The sequence below is a fragment of the Neoarius graeffei genome, chromosome 1, assembly GCF_027579695.1.
Source record: "Neoarius graeffei isolate fNeoGra1 chromosome 1, fNeoGra1.pri, whole genome shotgun sequence".
In the NCBI taxonomy this organism is placed as follows: Eukaryota; Metazoa; Chordata; class Actinopteri; order Siluriformes; family Ariidae; genus Neoarius; species Neoarius graeffei.
In genome coordinates, this window is record NC_083569.1 from 106,355,210 (window position 1) to 106,376,902 (window position 21,693).

The 21,693-nt window shown below is 44.1% G+C and overlaps 1 protein-coding gene across 3 annotated transcripts; it reads left to right on the plus strand.

Annotated features, from left to right (window-relative positions):
* Nucleotides 1-2,005: 2,005 nt before the first annotated feature.
* Nucleotides 2,006-17,098, plus strand: LOC132881492 (E3 ubiquitin-protein ligase RNF138-like). 3 transcript variants are annotated; one of them, XM_060913997.1, is made up of 7 exons: nt 2,006-2,213; nt 9,426-9,592; nt 9,711-9,864; nt 11,336-11,499; nt 12,423-12,528; nt 15,542-15,649; nt 16,731-17,098. In XM_060913997.1, the coding sequence occupies exons 2-7, from the start codon at nt 9,441-9,443 to the stop codon at nt 16,794-16,796; spliced, it is 750 nt and encodes a 249-aa protein (XP_060769980.1). In that variant the 5' UTR covers nt 2,006-2,213; nt 9,426-9,440; the 3' UTR covers nt 16,797-17,098. The 3 variants fall into 3 exon arrangements, with proteins under 3 accessions (XP_060769980.1, XP_060769987.1, XP_060769997.1); XM_060914004.1 differs by having other exon boundaries at nt 9,429-9,592; XM_060914014.1 differs by lacking the exon at nt 2,006-2,213 and having other exon boundaries at nt 9,429-9,497.
* The last annotated feature ends 4,595 nt before the right edge of the window (nt 17,099-21,693 follow it).

The following is a 21,693-nucleotide window of genomic DNA, read 5'->3' on the forward strand; positions in this document are numbered from 1 at the left end:
GGATTGTATAATAGTGCTGTAGATTTCCTGTATAACTTTTTTATGAAAAAAGAGTGCTGTTCAACGTCTGGTTGGAGTCTCATCACATCGCTCCTGTGGAGGATGGCCCAACATCATATGGACAGTTGAAAGTCACACCTGGAGGACGCTCTGGACTCTTACAGTAATGCTTTTATGGCTGAGGACTACAGTTGACTTGCTAACTTTAGGACTGCAGTTGTCATGAACAGTTTTGCACTCAAGTTTCCATCAATGAAGAGTTTATAACTTCAGCAAAACAGACTTCCATCCATCCATCATCTCTAGCCGCTTTATCCTGTTCTACAGGGTTGCAGGCAAGCTGGAGCCTATCCCAGCTGACTATGTGTGAGAGGTGGGGTACACCCTGGACAAGTCGCCAGGTTATCGCAGGGCTGACACATAGGTGGGGTTTACATTAGACCATATCAGCGGATCATCAGATTAACGTTTTTAAAATGATTAGCGTGCACACAGCAACGCCAATACACGATTCGCGTGCACACAGCAACGCCAATACACGGATACGCTCGGCTCCGCAGGCATCCTGCGCTCCAAATCACTCCGCCCTGAACAGCGAGTGCCCTCTGGAGGGTGCGCACTCCGGCCCTGCGCAGCTCACAGAGCGCGCGAGTGAAGCGCACGAGCAGTGATTCGGGACTGAGCCGCTGTGTGTGTGATCTCAGTGCATGTCGGGCATGCGCGTCACTTACCACTTGCAAGTGGAAGGATGGCAAGCCTAAAGACAATCATAACTACACAGTGGGCAGTATTTGCATCAGTATTTGCAGTATTTTCATACTTTTATACTCTTTAATGAAAGGTGATACAAGGCGGAAGTCCGCGCCGTTTTTCAGCAGTCGCGTCACATGACCAACTCCAGCGAATCAGGAAAGTGGATGTCACAGTGACGTTGTCCAATGACGACGCCAGCTAGAGCTCAGCACCGCGTATCCGTGTATTCTCAATGTTTACACAGCACCGGACCAGACACGATCTGGATTGAATACGTGGACCCTGGCGGATTCCCGTTTCCCGGCGTTTCCAGGCATTTTAATGTAAACGAACAGTGCATCCGCGAAGAAAACGAGACAGAGACGGTCTAATGTAAACTTGGCCATAGACACAGACAACCATTCACACTCACATTCATACCTACGGTCAATTTAGAGCCACCAATTAACCTAACCTGCATGTTTTTGGACTGTGGGGGAAACCGGAGAACATGTAAACTCCACACAGAAAGGCCCTTGCCGGCTGCTGGGCTCGAACTCAGGACCCTCTTGCTGTGAGGCGACAGTGCTAATCATTACACCACCGTGCTGCCAAAACAGACTTCATGTTAAAAATATTATAATCACGTCTATTATCACTCAAATGAGGATGGTTCCCTTTTGAGTCTGGTTCCTCTCGAGGTTTCTTCCTCATGTCGTCTGAGGGAGTTTTTCCTTGTCACCGTCGCCACAGGCTTGCTCATTGGGGATAGATTAGGGATCAAATTAGCTCATGTTTAAAGTCATTCAAATTCTGTAAAGCTGCTTTGCGGCAATGTTTATTGTTAAAAGCGCGATCGAAATAAACTTGAATTCAAAGTAGAGGTGATGCAACACAGTCGTAAACATTCCCCTGTCCCAACTGTTCTGAAATATGTTACTGACATGAAATTCAAAATGAGCATATATTTTCAACATCTGATATGCTGTTTTTGTACTGTTTTCAAAGAAATACAGTATAGGGTATGGATGATTTGCAAATCTTCACATCCTGTTTTTAGTTACGTTTTACACAGTGTCCTAACTTTTTTTTTTGAATTTGTAATTTGAATCATTTTAATAAAAAGTGACTGCCTCGAACTCTCCTTCATCACGTCAAATGCCAGCTAGCGTGATCATGATATGTCCTGAGGTATCTGACCGCACAGTATCTCATCGAGTACTGAGAAAAACACCAGAAAGTCTTACAAGATATCAGAATAGGATCGTTGGGGGAAAAAAAAAACCCAGCACTTCCTGTCTAGTCAAGGGTCATGAGTGTAAACAGTTCGGTGTTTTCCACAGCTAGATAATCTTCGATAGAAAATGAAACTAAAGCACAGACTGAGAACTACTCTCACATAAGACACAGAAGGATCATTAAAGCGTGCATTCCACAGGCTGATCTCAAGACCTACAGGAGAACCGCTGTAGTGACTCCCTGTAAGTCTTACCATTTATACTTTGTTTTGCATTACCGTGTAATCAGGAGTGTGTACTGAAAACAGGCTTGTATCACTGACATGGGTCTGAAGTGTATTTCTAAAGATGTGACGAGGAAGTGTGCAGGAAATCTTGCAAGATTATGTGTACAGTATGTGTACCATCAAATATCTAGGACGCTGTAGGAAGAAAAAAATGACAAAATATTCAAGATAATCAGTATTTGAGGCGCGTTATGATTACAGTAATATAAGCACTGAAACTTACTTCAAATACACATTGATATCTCTCGAGCATGTTTGTAATATTTGCATGTTTTGCTGATACATTTGCAAAGCCTGGTTTGAGTTTAGAGCCTAAAATGAAGCTTGTCTCTTGGTCTAAACTGTAAATATCAACGTGCTTTTTTTTTTCTTCCCATTGTATGAGGAAGTGTACTTTTTGCCAAGTTTCCAGGCCAACAAAACCATTTTGCCAAGTTATTTTGAATTACTATTTATTTATTTCCTTTTTTTCAAGCATTGAATATCATCAAGCTTTCAACTGAACGTGAAAGACTGAGCATGTATAACTTACAAGCTTGAAAAGCAGAAATATAAGCGTGTGTGTACATGTACAGTACTTGTGTGGGTGGGTGGGTGGGTGGGTTTCAGAGAGGAGTATCTGACAGTTTTATACATGGGAACATTTGACTGGTCGCTCTGAGAGAAAGTAAGTGTGTTTTTCATACAGAGGCCTGGTTCAGAAATGTCACATCCGAGCAATTCCAGCGTTATGGATGTGACACTTGAACTCAAAATGGCAACAAATGACCCAGTGCATGTTTTATTGTCTCCCAGTATTTAAAGAGGTGTTGCATATTTTAAGGCTGTACCATACTGGAGAAGTGATAGAACAAGAACAATTCCCATAGTACATCTAGGGCATGCCAGAAAACGCCAATAAAAGATGCGTTATGGATGTGACAGAAAAAGTATCACTTTTCTTGGGTGACTGTACATTTTTATCAAACTCTGTGAAATTGTAAACCTAATGTCGAAATGGAGATATCCATTTGATAGAGGGGTCCAAGGTGAATATTAAAAAATCTTTGTTTAAAATATTTTGTATTTCATGCAGAGTTTCGGAAGGAAAAGTCAGCGTTATGGATGTGACGAAATTCCGTTATGGATGTGACGCGTCTGAAATAGACATGGCATATGTTTAGAAAATCAGCAATTTAACCACCATAACCCTTTGAAAAACTCTCTAAATATCAGCTAAAACTATCAAAGTTCTTAAATAATATTTAGGATGGCTATTGTTTTGCTGTTTTGTGGATTTTAGCATACATTTCTGTGGCTTGTGGCAATAATATAGAATTGTACATGATCAAAGTTGATTTTAGCTTGGGTTTTACATTATAAGAAAGACAGACTGACAGTGACATATTAGGTTGGTTACAAATTGGTTCAACTTATTCACATCTGTAAAATACAGGCCTAGGTGATATCTCTGGGAGTGGTTTTGATGTATTACATGTTGCTTTATTTTTGCATGGTGAGGTTGACATTTACATGGAATTGCCCATCCCTAACACGAAAATGTCACATCCATAACGCTGGTTTTCCCCAAATATCTTTTTCCAAAAATGATAAATCTCATCTCATCTCATTATCTCTAGCCGCTTTATCCTTCTACAGGGTCGCAGGCAAGCTGGAGCCTATCCCAGCTGACTACGGGCAAAAGGCGGGGTACACCCTGGACAAGTCGCCAGGTCATCACAGGGCTGACACATAGACACAGACAACCATTCACACTCACACCTACGGTCAATTTAGAGCCACCAGTTAACCTAACCTGCATGTCTTTGGACTGTGGGGGAAACCGGAGCACCCGGAGGAAACCCACGCGGACACGGGGAGAACATGCAAACTCCACACAGAAAGGCCCTCGCCGGCCCCGGGGCTCGAACCCAGGACCTTCTTGCTGTGAGGCGACAGCGCTAACCACTACACCACCGTGCTGCCAAAATGATAAATATTTCAAAAAACATTCTTTCTGTGTTCATTTAAGTGTTTTTCTTGGTATAAATGCAATGCTGGGGGCGGCATGGTGGTGTAGTGGTTAGCGCTGTCGCCTCACAGCAAGAAGGTCCGGGTCCGGGCGAGGGCCTTTCTGTGCGGAGTTTGCATGTTCTCCCCGTGTCCGCGTGGGTTTCCTCCGGGTGCTCCGGTTTCCCCCACAGTCCAAAGACATGCAGGTTAGGTTAACTGGTGACTCTAAATTGACCGTAGGTGTGAATGTGAGTGTGAATGGTTGTCTGTGTCTATGTGTCAGCCCTGTGATGACCTGGCGACTTGTCCAGGGTGTACCCCGCCTTTCGCCCGTAGTCAGCTGGGATAGGCTCCAGCTTGCCTGCGACCCTGTAGAAGGATAAAGCGGCTAGAGATAATGAGATGAGATGAGATTCTTTCTGTGTTCATTTAAGTGTTTTTCTTGGTATAAATGCAATGCTGGGGGCGGCACGGTGGTGTAGTGGTTAGCGCTGTCGCCTCACAGCAAGAAGGTCCTGGGTTCGAGCCCCGTGGCCGGCGAGGGCCTTTCTGTGCGGAGTTTGCATGTTCTCCCCGTGTCCGCGTGGGTTTCTTCCGGGTGCTCCGGTTTCCCCCACAGTCCAAAGACATGCAGGTTAGGTTAACTGGTGACTCTAAATTGGCCGTAGGCGTGAATGTGAGTGTGAATGGTTGTCTGTGTCTATGTGTCAGCCCTGTGATGTCCAGGGTGTACCCCGCCTTTCGCCCGTAGTCAGCTGAGATAGGCTCCAGCTTGTCTGCGACCCTGTAGGACAGGATAAAGCGGCTAGAAATAATGAGATGAGATGAGTACTATGTTTGTTCATGGTCTGAAGCATTTTGTTTCTCAGTGAGTCCAAATGTCACGTCCATAATGCTGGAAATGCCCTACAAAAAAAAAAAGGAAGAAAGAAAACCCTACAGGTTTTATTAAGAGAGAGAGAAAGAATGTGTGCTAATGTTAAGATTCCAGTTAGATTTGGGTGCAGCGTAGTATTAACTATCAGCATTAGTCATTATCTCAAGTCTTCACAAGGATGATACAGTTCTATGTTGGTGGTTTCCAAAGTGTTTTTGTTTTTGTCTCGAGGCAGTGTACATGACTGAGCCAAGTCACATGACCATGGTTTCTGTGGTGGAACATATTTAACCAATTGCGCTCTGGTGTTATTATTATCTGAGATCACTGATATTAAGTGAAAATGCTTGTACTCTTATTCCGGTATGCTTGCATAAAATGCACGCTTTCTACTTCCTTACACATTATTTTCATTTGTGTACTTGCATCAAGCCAAATCCATATCACTATACAGTATACAAGATGCAGATGTTAAAACAAAACATCAACCACCTTTATCTAGTGACTTTTTAGTTTAACTTTGTAATATCCAGTTGAGTCTAACCCCAAAATTTCCAACCCAGCTACATCTAAAACACACACACACACACACACACACACACACACACACACACACACAAAAGACCTGAAAGTAGCCCCATTAGAAAAGGCAGAAACATTATTTCTTCTTTTTCTCACCTTTTTACAATTCACTGTGCTTCGCACGCATTTCTAATCTCCAGACATTATCTGCTCCATAATCCCACTCTCCGTCTCTTAATCTTTGTAATACACAATATCTCATCTCATCTCATCTCATTATCTCTAGCCGCTTTATCCTTCTACAGGGTCGCAGGCAAGCTGGAGCCTATCCCAGCTGACTATGGGCGAAAGGCGGGGTACACCCTGGACAAGTCGCCAGGTCATCACAGGGCTGACACATAGACACAGACAACCATTCACACTCACATTCACACCTACAGTCAATTTAGAGTCACCAGTTAACCTAACCTGCATGTCTTTGGACTGTGGGGGAAACCGGAGCACCCGGAGGAAACCCACGCGGACACGGGGAGAACATGCAAACTCCGCACAGAAAGGCCCTCGCCGGCCCCGGGGCTCAAACCCAGGACCTTCTTGCTGTGAGGCGACAGCGCTAACCACTACACCACCGTGCCGCCGTAATACACAATATCTTATCTCATCTCATCTCATTATCTCTAGCCGCTTTATCCTTCTACAGGGTCGCAAGCAAGCTGGAGCCTATCCCAGCTGACTACGGGCGAAAGGCGGGGTACACCCTGGACAAGTCGCCAGGTCATCACAGGGCTGACACATAGACACAGACAACCATTCACACTCACACCTACGGTCAATTTAGAGTCACCAGTTAACCTAACCTGCATGTCTTTGGACTGTGGGGGAAACCGGAGTACCCGGAGGAAATCCACGCGGACACGGGGAGAACATGCAAACTCCACACAGAAAGGCCCTCGCCGGCCCCGGGGCTCGAACCCAGGACCTTCTTGCTGTGACTAACCACTACACCACCGTGCCGCCCCACAATATCTTATAACAAATTATTTTGTACATCATCATGGTGTAGTGGTTAGCACTGTTGCCTCACAGCAAGAAGGTCCTGGGTTCAAGCCCAGTGGCTGACGGGGGCCTTTCTGTGCGGAGTTTGCATGTTCTCCCCGTGTCTGCGTGGGTTTCCTCCGGGTGCTCCGGTTTCCCCCACAGTCCAAAGACATGCAGGCTAGGCTAATCGGTGTCTCTAAATTGACCGTAGGTGTGAATGTGAGTGTGAATGGTTGTTTGTCTCCATGTGTCAGCCCTGCGATGATCTGGCGACTTGTCCAGGGTGTACCCCGCCTCTTGTCCATAGTCAGCTGGGATAGGCTCCAGCTTGCCTGCAACCCTGCACAGGATAAGTGGTTACGGATAATGGATGGATCATACTGTACATCATGCTGCCTGCACTTACACTTTGATTTTGTTTGGCAGAAATTTATTGGCAAATTCAGATGGCTTGTGATAAAATAATATCTTTGAGTCTGCCAAAGTTTTTTGTTTTGTTTTGATTTTATTAGCCCACGCTGGCAACCCAGCGAATTGCCCTGTCCATTGCTTCACCCCTGGGTGTCGGGCAACATGATTCCTGCCCCAGCAGGCCTTTATTAGCACTTGTTGCAGCTCCCATTTTTGACCACCAAGTGCAGTAAGCTCGCTGTATCATGGACAAAGGAGAGCAATCTGTGCAACTAGGGCTGGGCAATATGAACAAAATCACATATCACGGTATGGATAATTTCATATCTTGAACTGATGCATATCACAATAATAATAATAACTTTATTCATCACATGTACACTTGTGAAATTCCTCTCTGCATTTAACCCATCTAAAGCAGTGAACACACATGTGAGCAATGAGCACACACACGTACCCAGAACAGTGGGCAGCCATGCTAACAGCACCCAGGGAGCAGTTAAGGGGTAGATGCCTTGCTCAAAGGCACCTCAGCCTAAGGCCACCCCATGTTAACCTAACCGCATGTCTTTGAACTGTGGGGGAAACCAGAGCACCCAGAGAAAACCCATGTAGACATGGGGAGAACATGTAAACTCCACACAGAAAGGCCCCTGTCGGCTGCTGGGCTCGAACCCAGAACCTTCTTGCTGTGAGACGACAGTGCTAACCATTATGCCACCACAACATAGTACGGGCTCTCTAAATTTGATGAGAGAAATGATCAGTACAAAATAACTGATCAGTGCCAGATCAGTTATACTTAAACCATGTCCAAATGACAGAAGCTCCTTCCTCTTTGTTACAACACACCACTAGTTGCTCCAAGGTCTGACCTTAGTGATGTTGAAAAAGTAGCTTCTGCAGCATTGGCGAAATAACAATGGCTGTATCTGAATTCTGAATGGGTTAGCCTTCGTGCCCCATGCAACTCAATGAGCTTGCAACACCTATGAACCTGTAGCTGGTTCACTGGTTGACCTTCCTTGGACAACTTTGGGTAGGTACTAACCACTGCATACCAGGAACACCCCATGAAATGTGCCATTTTGGAGATGCTCAGACCCAGTCATCTAGCCATCACAATTTCATCAACATCACATCTTGACGACAAACTCTCCTCCTCAGCAAACATCGCTGCAGTGACCTGGACGTGTCAATTCCTCCTCTACAACATCCGAAGGATCCGTTCTTTTCTTACCACCTACTCCATTCAGCTCCTGGTCCAAGCACTGATCTTCTCCCGCTTGGACTACTGCAACTCTCTCCTTGCTGGCCTTCCAGCTTCTGCCATCAGAACCCTGCAGCTCATCCAGAATGCTGCAGCTCACCTGGTCTACAACCTCCCTCATTCTTCCCACGTCACCCCTCTGCTTGTTGACCTGCACTGGCTACCTATCGCAGCTCGTATCAAATTTAAGATGTTGGTGCTCACTTACCAGGCTATCAAGGGGTTAGGACCAGCATATCTCCAGAATTTAATCTGCCCCTATACGCTAGCCAGATCCCTAGGTTCCGCTACTACTGGTTGCCTGACCCCTCCTCCTCTCTGCTCCTGCCCAGCCCGCTCAAGACTGCTGTCTGTCCTGGTTCCCCGTTGGTGGAATGACCTTCCCATTGAGGTCAGAACTGCTGACTTCCTGACCACCTTCAAGCGCAGACTAAAGACTCACCTCTTTAGGCTGCACCTCCCCCCTGCTTTCCTGCCCACTATGTAACTGCATTTCGGTCTAGACCAACCCAAGCTGTGTACTGTCTAGCTTGGGGTGAGCCGTTTGTGTTTTCTATTTAATTGTGCTTTATGTGGTTGGTTTGTTTCCTTGGATGTTTGAGTATCAGTACTTCAACAGAATATTACACTAAGTATTGTCAGTTGTTCAGCTGGCACTAGAACTTTCTTGTCTAGAAGTTCAGCACTTTGTGTACCAGACTTTTGCACTCGTTGTGTGTCACTCTGGATAAGAGCATCTGCTAAATGCCATGTAATGAAATGTAAAGTAATGTAATTTGGCCCTTGTCAAAGTCACTGAGATCCTTACATTTGCCCATTTTCCTGCTTCCAACACATCAACTCAAAAAACTGACTGTTCTCTTGCTGCCTAATATGTCCCACACCTAGCCAGCCAGGTGCCACTGTAATGAGACAATCAATGTCATTCACTTCACCTGTCAGTGGACATAATGTTATGGCTGATTGGTGTATATATGTATCACACATATCAGAATTGTTGGTCACTCAAAAGTGTTAATTGGTATTTAATCAGTATACATCTCTGTATTTCCTCTCAGCAGGGATCTGAATAAATGGGAAACTCATCAGGATTGAGCCTGGACTCGAGTGAAGCATCTCCAATAGCAGAGGTACGTTCAGACATGGAGGAGGACTGTGACTATGACTGCCCCATCTGTCAGGAGATTTTGAAAATGCCCATCCGCACCAAGAACTGCCAGCATGTGTGAGTGGAAACTCAAACCAAAACCAAAGGGCCCTGGTTTAAACTAGACTTCAGTAGTTCTCAAAAGAGAATTTTCAAAAATGGTACTAACTCAAGCTGGGTTTTTTTCCATCACCAGGTTCTGTCGGAGCTGTTTTCAGATGGCGGTGAGGAGTCAGGGCCCTCAGTGCCCGATGTGCCGGAGCCCTGTGTCTGAGAGAGAGCGCAGAGCCACAGACATCCAGAACAGGATGAGACAGACGAAGGGCAAATGCAGAGCGTGTGGAAAAGAGGTCAACATCTTCTCCTATAGATATAAGAATGCATTTTAGGTTGAACATCAAGATCTGTTAGGACCATTGTAGACCATATTATGATTATTAAGCCACAGAAATGTTCAATTCTGATTTCGGATTGGTCAGAAGGTCTTGATTCATTGTCTATAACAGCAGGGCTTGAACAGCAGACAACCTACTTCATAATCTAATTCAAATAACAAACGTTTAACAAGTAATAATGTGTCTAATCATTGACACGGTGACATTTCCTGTAAAAGTCTGAGGTAAAGCTGTAACTTTGTGGTTTCTCAATAACAAAGCATGCTGTGGGTTTTGTCTCTTGAACTTCAATAGAGAGGAAAAAAGAGGGTGTTGAGGGAATGAACATTTATAGGTGCACTAATGTAAGCGAGAACAGGAACTTGTTTTGTGACGTTCAACAACAGCAAACGTAAATGGATAAATAGCATAAAAAATTTATATTTGGCAACTTGCTGTGATTTAAGAGGAATAAAACCTTTCAGGATGTGCTGTTATTGGAAAATAATCAACTTTGTGGTGGTAACAGTGACTCCACTGCATCACACCACCCCATCATTGATTATTTTCCTATAACAGCACTACACCTCATCTCATCTCATTATCTCTAGCCGCTTTATCCTGTTCTACAGGGTCGCAGGCGAGCTGGAGCCTATCCCAGCTGACTATGGGCGAAAGGCGGGGTACACCCTGGACAAGTCGCCAGGTCATCACAGGGCTGACACATAGACACAGACAACCATTCACACTCACATTCATACCTACGGTCAATTTAGAGTCACCAGTTAACCTAACCTGCATGTCTTTGGACTGTGGGGGAAACCGGAGCACCCGGAGGAAACCCACGTGGACACGGGGAGAACATGCAAACTCCACACAGAAAGGCCCTCGCCGGCCACGGGGCTCGAACCTGGACCTTCTTGCTGTGAGGCGACAGCGCTAACCACTACACCACCGTGCCGCCCACAGCACTACACCAGGTGTTTTATTCCTTACTTGTTGTTGTTGTTGTTGCTGCTGTTGCTGTTTTAGGTGACATGGGAAAACATTGATTGTCTTGGTTTACAATTTACTGGAACAAAATATATAATAATGTGATGTGAGTTAATTAGGGAGAAAAGCAAGCCTCTGCTCTGTGCTGTATTTCATAAATCCTCCAGCAGGTGGTGGTGGTTCTCTGATTGTAAACACTGATATGCAGTATTTATATTTATACTGTATCTAAACGTCATCATATCATGGGAAAGTCCTGAAGTTTCTCTCCAGTTGTTTCATTTCCACCAACCATAACATGAACATGTCCTCGCTCATTAGATGACGTAAAGGAGACGTTATATGGTAGATCTCAGAAGTTTCAAAAGACAAATTTGTTGATCCAAGTTGCTTGATCAAACAAGTGTACATCAACGCACATGTTCACATTCACCTTTTATCTTTATCTTTACAGAAACTTCTCAGCAAGATGAGGCTCCACTACAGAACCTGCAGGAAGTACACCGAGGAATTTGGTCCTATTAGTGAAGCTACAGTACCGCTTCCTGTCCAAACTCAGAACTTACCAGAAAGCAGTGTATTTATCCACAACTTCCCCATTCCTGCACCATCCAACAGGTATGTGAACACTTTCAAATTCCATCACCATGTAATCAACATGCTAATATTGCCTGAGGAGAAAGTAAAAGTAGATAGATGAAACACATGATGTCCAATCAACATACTAATTACACAAAATGTGTGATGGCTGTATGTTTCATGGATTTCAATAAGACCTTGTGATAATTGAGTGGATAATTGAGCATGGTGGTGTAGTGGTTAGTGCTGTCGCCTCACAGCAAGAAGGTCCGGGTTCGAGCCCCGTGGCCGGCGAGGGCCTTTCTGTGCGGAGTTTGCATGTTCTCCCCGTGTCCGCGTGGGTTTCCTCCGGGTGCTCCGGTTTCCCCCACAGTCCAAAGACATGCAGGTTAGGTTAACTGGTGACTCTAAATTGACCGTAGGTGTGAATGTGAGTGTGAATGGTTGTCTGTGCCTATGTGTCAGCCTTGTGATGACCTGGCGACTTATCCAGGGTGTACCCCGCCTTTCGCCCGTAGTCAGCTGGGATAGGCTCCAGCTTGCCTGCCACCTTGTAGAACAGGATAAAGTGTCTAGAGATAATGAGACGAGATGAGACTTACTCAATGTTTTATTGTCAAGCTGTTGGTATCTACTGTATCTCACCAGCTATCACTGAGTACAGGTATAGCCAATGGTTTTATGATAAAGTTTCTAAAAGTAAGATTAAAGCCTCGTCTGTTTAGTTTTCACTCCAGGATCAGGCATTTCTTGTCCATAATGGTGGCCAAGAGATGCCTACTTTCACAAAAAAGAAGCAAATTGATGGACAATTGATCTTTAGATCACATAACTAAACATAGACATGATGCAAACATTCCATCTGTGTTTATTGGCCCTGCTGAAATCTTATCAGTGTTACTGATTATTTCACACTCCCTTTGAGACTTCTTTCTTTTGTTTCTGTGCATGTGTGTGTCCAGTGCAGCAAGAGTGTACACTTGTCCTTACTGCTCACTCATGGACCTCAGTGATATAGCCCTGATGGAGCACTGTGTTTTCCAACACCATCAAGACAACACTCCAATCGTAAGATCCAAACCTTCAGTTTTCTCAGAGCTCTTTAATCAAACTAAAGTCTTTAGAGTTATTCCACTAAACTAATTTATCTCCAGATCTTCTACCAAAATAATTTATCTAGGGATCTTCCACCAAACAAATTTTTATAGAGGTCTTCCATCAAACTAATTTATCTCCAGATCTTCCACTAAACTCAGCTAACTAGAGATCTACAGATTTCTCCACAAAACTGACTTATCTAGAGATCTTCCACTGAACTAATTTATGTAGAGATCTTCTACCAAAATAATTTATGTAGAGATCTTCAACCAAACCAATTTATGTAGAGATCTTCAACCAAAACAATTCATATAGAGATCTTCCACCAATCTAATTTATCTAGAGATCTTCTACCAAAATAATTTATGTAGAAATCTTCAACCAAACTAATTTATGTAGATAGCATCCATCCATCAATCCATCCATTTTCTTCTGCTTATCTGAAGTCAGGTCACGGTGGCAACAGGCTAAGCAGGGTATTCCAGGCGTCCCTCTCCCCAGCAATGCTTTCCAGTTCCTCCTGGGGGACCCCAAGGCACTCTCAGGCCAGATGAGATATATAATTTCTCCACCATGTTCTGGATCTACACCAAGGTGTCCTCTGAGTTGGACATGCCTGGAAAACCTCCAAAGGAAGACGCCCAGGAGGCATACCACCTCAGCTGACTCCTTTCAACATGAAGGAGCAGCAGCTCTACTTCAAGATCCCTCCAGATGTTTGAGCTATCTCTGTGGCTGAGCCCAGCCACCCTATGGAGAAAGCTCATTTCAGCCACTTGCATCCACGATCTCATCCTTTTGGTCACTACCCAAAGATCATGACCATAGGTGAGGATTGGAACATAGATTGACTGGTAAACTGAAAGCTTTGCCTTCTGGCTCAGCTCCCTCTTCACCATGATGATCTGGTACAAAACCCGCATTACTGCTGATGCCACCCCAATCCACCTGTCTATCTCACGCTCCATTTTACCATCACTTGTAAACAAGACCCTGAAATATTTGTACTCCTTCACTTGGGGCAGCAACTCACTACCAACCCGGAGGGAGCACACCACTGTTTTCTGGCAAAGAACCATGTCCTCAGATTTGGAGATGCTGACTCTCAATCCATCTTATTCACTCTTGGCTGCAAACCATCCTAGTGCATGCTGAAGGTCATGCTCTGAAGAAGCCAACAGAACAACATCATCTGCAAACAGCAGAGATGCAATTCTAAGGTTCCCAGACTGGACACCCTCCTCACCCCAGCTGTGCCTTGAGATCCCATCCATGAATATCACAAACAGGATCGGCGACAAGGGGCAGCCTTGGCGGAGTCCAACACCCACCGGAAACATGATTTACTTTGTGCCGAGAATTCAGACACAGCTCACACTTTGGTTGTACAAAGACTGGATGGCTCGTAGCAATGACCCTTATACCCCATACTTCTGCAGTGCCCTCCACAAGAATCCCTGGAGGGCACAGTCATAAGCCTTTTCCAAATCTACAAAACACATTGGCCACTTTATGCTTGAACATGGTGTTTGGTATGGCCAATCCATGACAAGCACAGAAGTCCAACAACAAACACCACAGGCTGTTCTTCCCAGTCACCCCATTCCAGGTTTCTTCATCATTGCCCATGTGAGTGTTGAAGTCCCCCAGGAGAACTATGGAATCCTCAGGTGGCACCCCTTCCAGGACACCACCCAGCAACTCCAAGAAGGCCGAATACTCTGCACTGCTCTTTGGTGCATAAGCACAAACAACAGTCACAGTTTTCCTCTCAGCAACTTGCAGTCGCATAGAGGCAACCATCTCATTCTCCAGGGAGAACTCCAACACAGCGGCGCTCAGCCGGGGCTCGTGAGTATCCCCACACCTGCCCGCCACCTCTAGAGGTGATGTTCCATGTCCTAAAAACTGGTCTACACTGCTGAGGATCAGCATGCCCAGGCTCCTGCCTTTTCCTGCCACCTGGGTCACAATGCATTCGACCCTGGTGCTTGTCCTTACGGGTGGTGAGTCCACATGGCGGCGGATCCATGTAATTTATTCAGGCTGGGCCCCACCAGATGCTCACCTGCGAGCTCCCCTACCAGGTCTGGCTCCAGGAGGAGGCCCCAGTTTCCCGCTCCTGGGTGAGATGCTGCAGCTCCTTCTTTGCCGTTTCATCAAGGTCTTGAATTGCTCTTAGTCTGGCCCTTCCTCTGGAACTACCGTAATTTGCCAGGGGCAATGCCCCCGACAACACAACTCCCAGGATCACTGGGACACACAAACCCCCCAACCACATTAAGGTGCCGATTCTTCAGAGGGGTTATGTAGAGACATTCTACCAAAATAATTTATGTAGAGATCTTCAACCAAACTAATTTATGTAGAGATCTTCCATCTATCCATTATCTGTAGCCGCTTTTCCTGTACAGGGTCACAGGCAAGCTGGAGCCTATCCCAGCTGACTATGAGCGAGAGGCAGGGTACACCATGGACAAGTCACCAGGCTGACACATAGAGACAAATAACCATTCAATTTAGAGCCACCAATTAACCTAACCTGCATGTTTTTGGAGGAAACTGGAGCAAACCCACACAGACAGGATGCAAACTCCACACAGAAAGGCCCTTGTCGGCCACTGGGCTCAAACCCAGGACCTTCTTGCTGTGAGGCAACAGTGCTAACCACTACACCACCGTGCCACTGTAGAGATCTTCTACCAGACTAATACGGTATATGTAGAGATCTTCCAGAAAAGTAACCAAACTAGAGATCTACAGATTTTCCACAAAACTAATTTACGTAGAGATCTTCTACCAACATAATTTATGTATTTATACATTTCCCCTAAATGATGTGTTATATCTACTAAATAAATAAAACCACATTTCACTTACAAAGGCTTAAAGATTATTTTACACTGTATTGCAACTATAGTTTATGCACGTGTGTACTGATTTTCACTGTGTAATGATTAAATTAACCTCACTCTATCTGAAGGTGTGTCCAATCTGTGCGAGTATGCCATGGGGGGACCCCAGTTACATCAGCCGTAACTTTATTGGCCATTTGTTGCACAGACACAGATTCAGCTACACCAGCTACATGGTAAATTATAATATCTTATATATAATGTTATAAACATTTCATAAAACAATAAACATTTAATAAAAATGTTTGAGGGACTCTAGAGCAGCGTTTCTCAACCTTTTTTCAGTCACGGCACCCTTCGGAAGTATGCAAATTTTCAAGGCACCCCCATATAAAATATACGCTGACCCCGGCAGTGACGTTGTGACATGGGAAAGGGGGCCGTGAGACAAATTTTGATGATGCATGAGGCGGTGATGTGTAACTATCGTTTTTTGGAATTTTAATTTATTTTATTTTATTTATTTCAATGTTAGAATATATAATTTTTTGACGGCACCCCTAACGAAGCCAGACGGCACCCCGGTTGAGAAAGGCTGCTCTAGAGCAACTAAGGTGTCCAAACTTTCGACTGGTATTGTGTATGTCTGAATACAATACCAACGGTATTGTACAAGGGATGCCCTCCACAATTATTGGCACCCCTTGTAAAGATCAGTGAAAAGGCTTAGAAAAAATCCACCTTTTGGTGAAGCAGCTTCATTTCACACTGAAAAAATGAGGAAAAATCCAACCTTTAATTGAAATGGATTCATTCAGAGAAAAACAAATCCCTCATTAGATTTGTATCAGGTTCCTCTGACGTAGCATTAATTTGATATTAGTTGAGTTTAACCAGCTATAACTTCAGCGTTAATAGACTTTATACCAAAAGTATCTGGAGTTTCTGATGTCAGCGACACTGGATTTTCTGACATCTTCATTAGAAAAGAGTCGACGTTTTATGGTTTTTTTGGTAACATGACAAGTTAAGTTTTTTGTCTTCAAAAACGAGAGAGAGAGACTGGTAAGGAGACAACTGTTTATAACTCCTATAACTTTGAGAGAACAGGACCTGACTTATTTCATGGATGTAACTGTAAACAGATTTGAAAGCGTGATGTTTCATTCTTTATTACACTGGAAAATTGTTGAGGTATAAGAGGAATAAAACACTTCAGAATGTGCTGTTACATGGAAATAATCATCTCTGTGTTTGATAATTAATTAATATGTTTATACACACTAAGATGCTTTGACCCTTGTGTTGTTCTTACAGAATGAACGCGAGGATGAAGATATGCAGCTCTCCTGGGCGCTACAGATATCAGTCCAGGAGTTTTGAAAACTCGTTTATTTCTGCCTCGCCAGAGGATCCGCACTTTAGCCGATTGCTGAAAAACACATCAGTAGTCATCATTTGAACTCCTCTTCTACTTCTTCTGCACAGAAATCAGTGCATTATGGTGGACATTTTAGCTTTAAGTGACAATTTTAAGAAAAAGTTTTTCAAAAACCAGTGTTTTTTTATGCACACAGATGTTCATATTCCTGTAATGAAATGTTGACTGTAATCACACAGTGGCTGTACATTAGTTCTGATTTGAACTGCTTTTACTCTTCAGGGGATAAACAGACCTTCAATTTGCTCTGATTCCTGATTGACCTTTTTAAAATCTCAGGAAATGTTTATAATTTCCTTGGGCGGCATGGTGGTGTAGTGGTTAGCGCTGTTGCCTCACAGCAAGAAGGTTCCGGGTTTTAACCCAGCGGCCGGCGAGGGCCTTTCTGTGCGGAGTTTGCATGTTCTCCCCGTGTCTGCGTGGATTTCCTCCGGGTGCTCCGGTTTCCCCCACAGTCCAAAGATATGCGGTTAGGTTAATACGGGACGGCCTTGGGCTGAGGTGCCCTTGAGCGAGGCACCGAACTCCCAACTGCTCCCCGGGCGCTGTTAGCATGGCTGCCCACTGCTCTGGGTATGTGTTTGTGTGTTCACTGCTTCAGATGGGTTAAATGCAGAGAGGAAATTTCACAAGTGTGTGATAAATAAAGTTGTGCTTGCTTTCTAATTTGCAGAGCAGTTTTGTGTACTCTGAAAGAGACTACAGTTTCTGACAGTTCTACTTTTTTTCAGTATTTACATTTATGGCAATAAAACTTGTTCAAAAAAAGCATACTGTAAGATGTCATACATGACCAAAGACAAAATTACTGAAGAATCATGTGGATATTAGGTTTTATGAACGCAGACACATTTGCCTTATTTCATTTAAATGGGATAAAATGTAAAAGCAAATAAATCAAATAAATAAATCGAGCAGAGTTTGTTTTTGTCAATACAGCAAAATTTAAATAAAACAAAAAAAATTGACTCTTTTTTTTTCCCTTTATTTCTCTGGAATTTTTTTTTTTTTATTATTTCTCATTCAGATTAAAATTGTTTGAAACATCTCTGTACATATCCACATCATCCACATCATATGTGGCTTCATCAAAGTTTGGTAAGATTAGGGTTAAATAGATGTGATTGTTCTTTAACTCCTTGAGCCCACACCCACATGTAATATTATACGACAAGAGAAGAATCCTGTTGTAGTGGAAGGTGTTAAGAAGATGAAGCCTTTATTAGTCAGCACAGCTTGACAGGAAGCTGGGGTCAGAGCGCAGGATCAGCCATGATACAGCGCCCCCTGGAGCAGAGAGGGTTAAGAGCCTTGCTCAAGGGCCCAACAGTGGCAGTGGGGAGTACTGGGGCTTGAACCCACAACCTTCTGTTCAGTAACTCAAAGCCTTGACCCATAAGTTCGGATGATATTTTCTGATCTGTATTGGGCAACACTGTAACAAGTACATTTCTTACTTCAGTGTCTCTAATCTCTGTTCACGTCCTCCCATACTTCATAACTGACTGGACTGGACTGGACTGGACAGTATTAGCACAGTATTGGGGTAATAGTGAAGCTATTACATCTACAATAATAGCTTGCAGATGTAATAGATGCTCTGTGTTATTTATTATTATTAATTGTTGTTATTTTGGTTGTTATTTGTACTATTATTATCATCAGTTAGTATCATACTGATATATACTGATGCTGTTGTTATTTTAGTGGTTATTTTTATTATTATACTGATTATATATATATATATATATATATATATATATATATATATATATATATATATATATATATATATATAGTTGTATGACTGGACTGGACTTCACTTGCTGCAAAGTCAAACTTCGACCGAAGAAATTTTATCGTACCAAGCAACCAGGGAAATCAAAAGTCGATGTCAGTAAAACTGGAAATCCAGACAAAGTCGCAGAATTCACTTCCACCTTTACCTCTCTATTCAAGAACACAGACAACCAGACCTCAGATCCATTGTGGAACAATCTTAAGACAGCTACATACTCCGCAGCTATCACAGCTTTTGGAAAGAAAAAAAGTAGGCAAACAAACGACTGGTATGAGGAAAATTCAGGAAAACTCGAACCCTTCATTGTAGCAAAACGTAATGCCCTGAAATCTTATAAAGATCATCCAAGTCAAGCAACACTAGCATCTTTAAGATCAGCTAGGAACACCGTTAAACACACAGTGAGAAAATGCACGAACGAGTTCTGGATCAACCTTAGCAGCACAGTTCAACAAGCGTCAGACACAGGAAATATAAAAGCGATGTATGATGGAATTAAAAAAGCAATCGGTCCCACCATAGCCAAAACAGCTCCCCTTAAAACTAAATCAGGTGAAGCGATTTCCGACAAAACAAAGCAACTCGAAAGATGGGTCGAACACTACTCAGAACTTTATTCGGCAGAAAACACAGTTAGTCAAACCGCCCTTGACGCCATAGAACGCTCACCTACATTGACCGAACTAGACGAACCTCCATCGTTAGAAGATGTCTCCAAAGCAATAGATAAACTCCCATCGGGCAAGGCTCCTGGCAAAGACTGCATACCTGGAGAAGTCATCAAAAGCGGCAAAGCTTGCCTCCTAGAACCGCTACACAAACTACTACTTAAATGCTGGGAGGAAGGTGCTGTTCCCCAAGATATGAGGGACGCCAACATCATCACACTCTACAAAAACAAAGGTGACCGCAGTGACTGCAACAACTACAGAGGCATCTCACTTCTGAGTATTGTTGGTAAATTGTTCGCACACGTCATTCTGGTGAGACTTCAAGTCTTAGCAGAGAGAATATATCCCGAGTCACAGTGCGGATTTCACTCAAATAGATCTACTGTTGATATGATCTTTTCCCTACGTCAACTCCAAGAAAAATGTAGAGAACAGAATCAACCCCTCTATCTGGCCTTCATTGATCTGACCAAGGCCTTTGACCTAGTGAGTAGAGACGGCCTGTTCAAGATGCTGCCTCTTATTGGATGTCCGCCTAGACTTCTCAGTCTTATTCGATCCTTCCATGATGGCATGATGAGTACCGTGCAGTTCGACGGCAGCATCTCCAAAGAGTTTGGGTTAAGAAGCGGGGTGAAACAAGGACGCGTACTAGCACCAACCCTCTTTGGCATTTTCTTTGCTCTTCTGTTGAAACATGCTTTTGGTACATCAAACGACGGCGTTTTTCTCCACACAAGATCAGACGGCCAACTCTACAACATTGCTCGTTTGCACGCCAAGTCAAAGGTGCGAAAAGTCACTATTAGAGACATGTTGTTTGCCGATGATGCTGCCATCGTCTCTCATTCTCAAGAAGGTCTTCGGAGGCTAATGGATGATTTCTCTAGTGCATGTGACCTGTTCAGTCTATGAATCAGCCAGAAGAAAATGCAGATCATGGGCCAAGCAACACCAGCGCCACTAAATATCACAGTTCATGGGGAAAACTTAGAAGTCATCCACCAATTCCAATATCTTGGGTCTACTACAACCGACACACTCTCGTTGGACATTGAAATCAACAAACGTATCGGAAAAGCTTCAACAACGATGGCTAAATTATCAAAGCGTGTCTGGGAAAACAAACACCTCACTGTCTCCACCAAAAGCAAAGTCTATCAAGCTTGCATCATAAGCACTCTGCTCTACGGCAGCAAGTCCTGGACCACTTATGCACAGCACGAAAAGAAACTTCATGTTTTTCACATGAGATGTCTGCGTAGGCTTCATGGCATCACTTGGAAAGACAAAGTAACCAACAACGAAGTGCTAGCTAAAGCAGACATACCGAGCATGTACACCTTGCGTCGCAAGCGACGTCTTCGCTGGTTGGGCCACGTTCACAGGATGGATGACGGGCGAATCCCCAAAGACCTGTTATATGGGGAATTGTCAAGTGGTAAGCGCAAGGCAGGCCGGCCCTTCCTTCGCTTCTCAGAAGTCTGCAAACGCGACATGAAGGCGTGTGGCATCGACACCAACAACTGGGAGACCCGTGCGACAGACAGGTCAGTCTGGAGGTCTCTGGTGCACCACGGATTGACGGAAAGTGAGGGGAACGTGAGAGCCAAGGCAGCGGAACAACGCCAAAGAAGAAAGGACAGGCAATTCCAACAGCAGCCCATCAATAATGCAACATTCATGTGTCCTCGCTGCAATCAACAGTACCGATCAAGGATCGGCCTCTACAGCCACAGTAGAGGTTGTACCTCCTAAAGCGCAACCCCATAGTCATCACTGACTGACGGATGCCAACTTCATTTTTATTATTAGTATCATTAGTATTATACGGATATTCACATGAAATCTGACTACTACTCTAATTCATTCCAACAACAGCAACTCCAAAGCACTGTTCTCCCTGCTCAACAAAATCATCAAACCACCTGACTCTCTCCCCGCCCACCTGTACTTAGCTGACACCTGCAACAAACTACTGCACTTTTTCAATGAAAAATTTCACAAAATTCACCAACATCTCAGCTCCAACCCTCCATTTCACCCCTCCACTGAACTCTTTCCCCTCCACCAGCCATTTTCTAGCTTCCAGCTCCCTGATCCCTCTGAATTCTCTGGCCTCATCCGCAAGTCCAAGCCCTCTACCTGTTAGCTTGATCCCCTCCCCACTTCCCTTGTTAAATCCTGCCTTCCCTCTCTCCTCCCCATCATATCTGCTATCATCCACTCTTCACTCATCACTGGAACTGTTCCCACACCATTCAAAGTTGCTGCTGTCACCCCAATACTCAAGAAACCTGGCTCTGATCCCACAGACTACAACAACCTCCGCCCCATCTCCAACCTGCCCTTCATCTCCAAAATCCT

Coding starts and splice junctions, on each gene's coding strand:
- LOC132881492 (XM_060913997.1), top strand. CDS start 9,441: ATGGGAAACTCATCAGGATTGAGCCTGGACTCGAGTGAAGCATCTCCA. Junction 12,529..15,541: donor ATCAAGACAACACTCCAATC/GTAAGATCCAAA, acceptor CTCTATCTGAAG/GTGTGTCCAATCTGTGCGAG. Junction 15,650..16,730: donor TCAGCTACACCAGCTACATG/GTAAATTATAAT, acceptor TTGTTCTTACAG/AATGAACGCGAGGATGAAGA.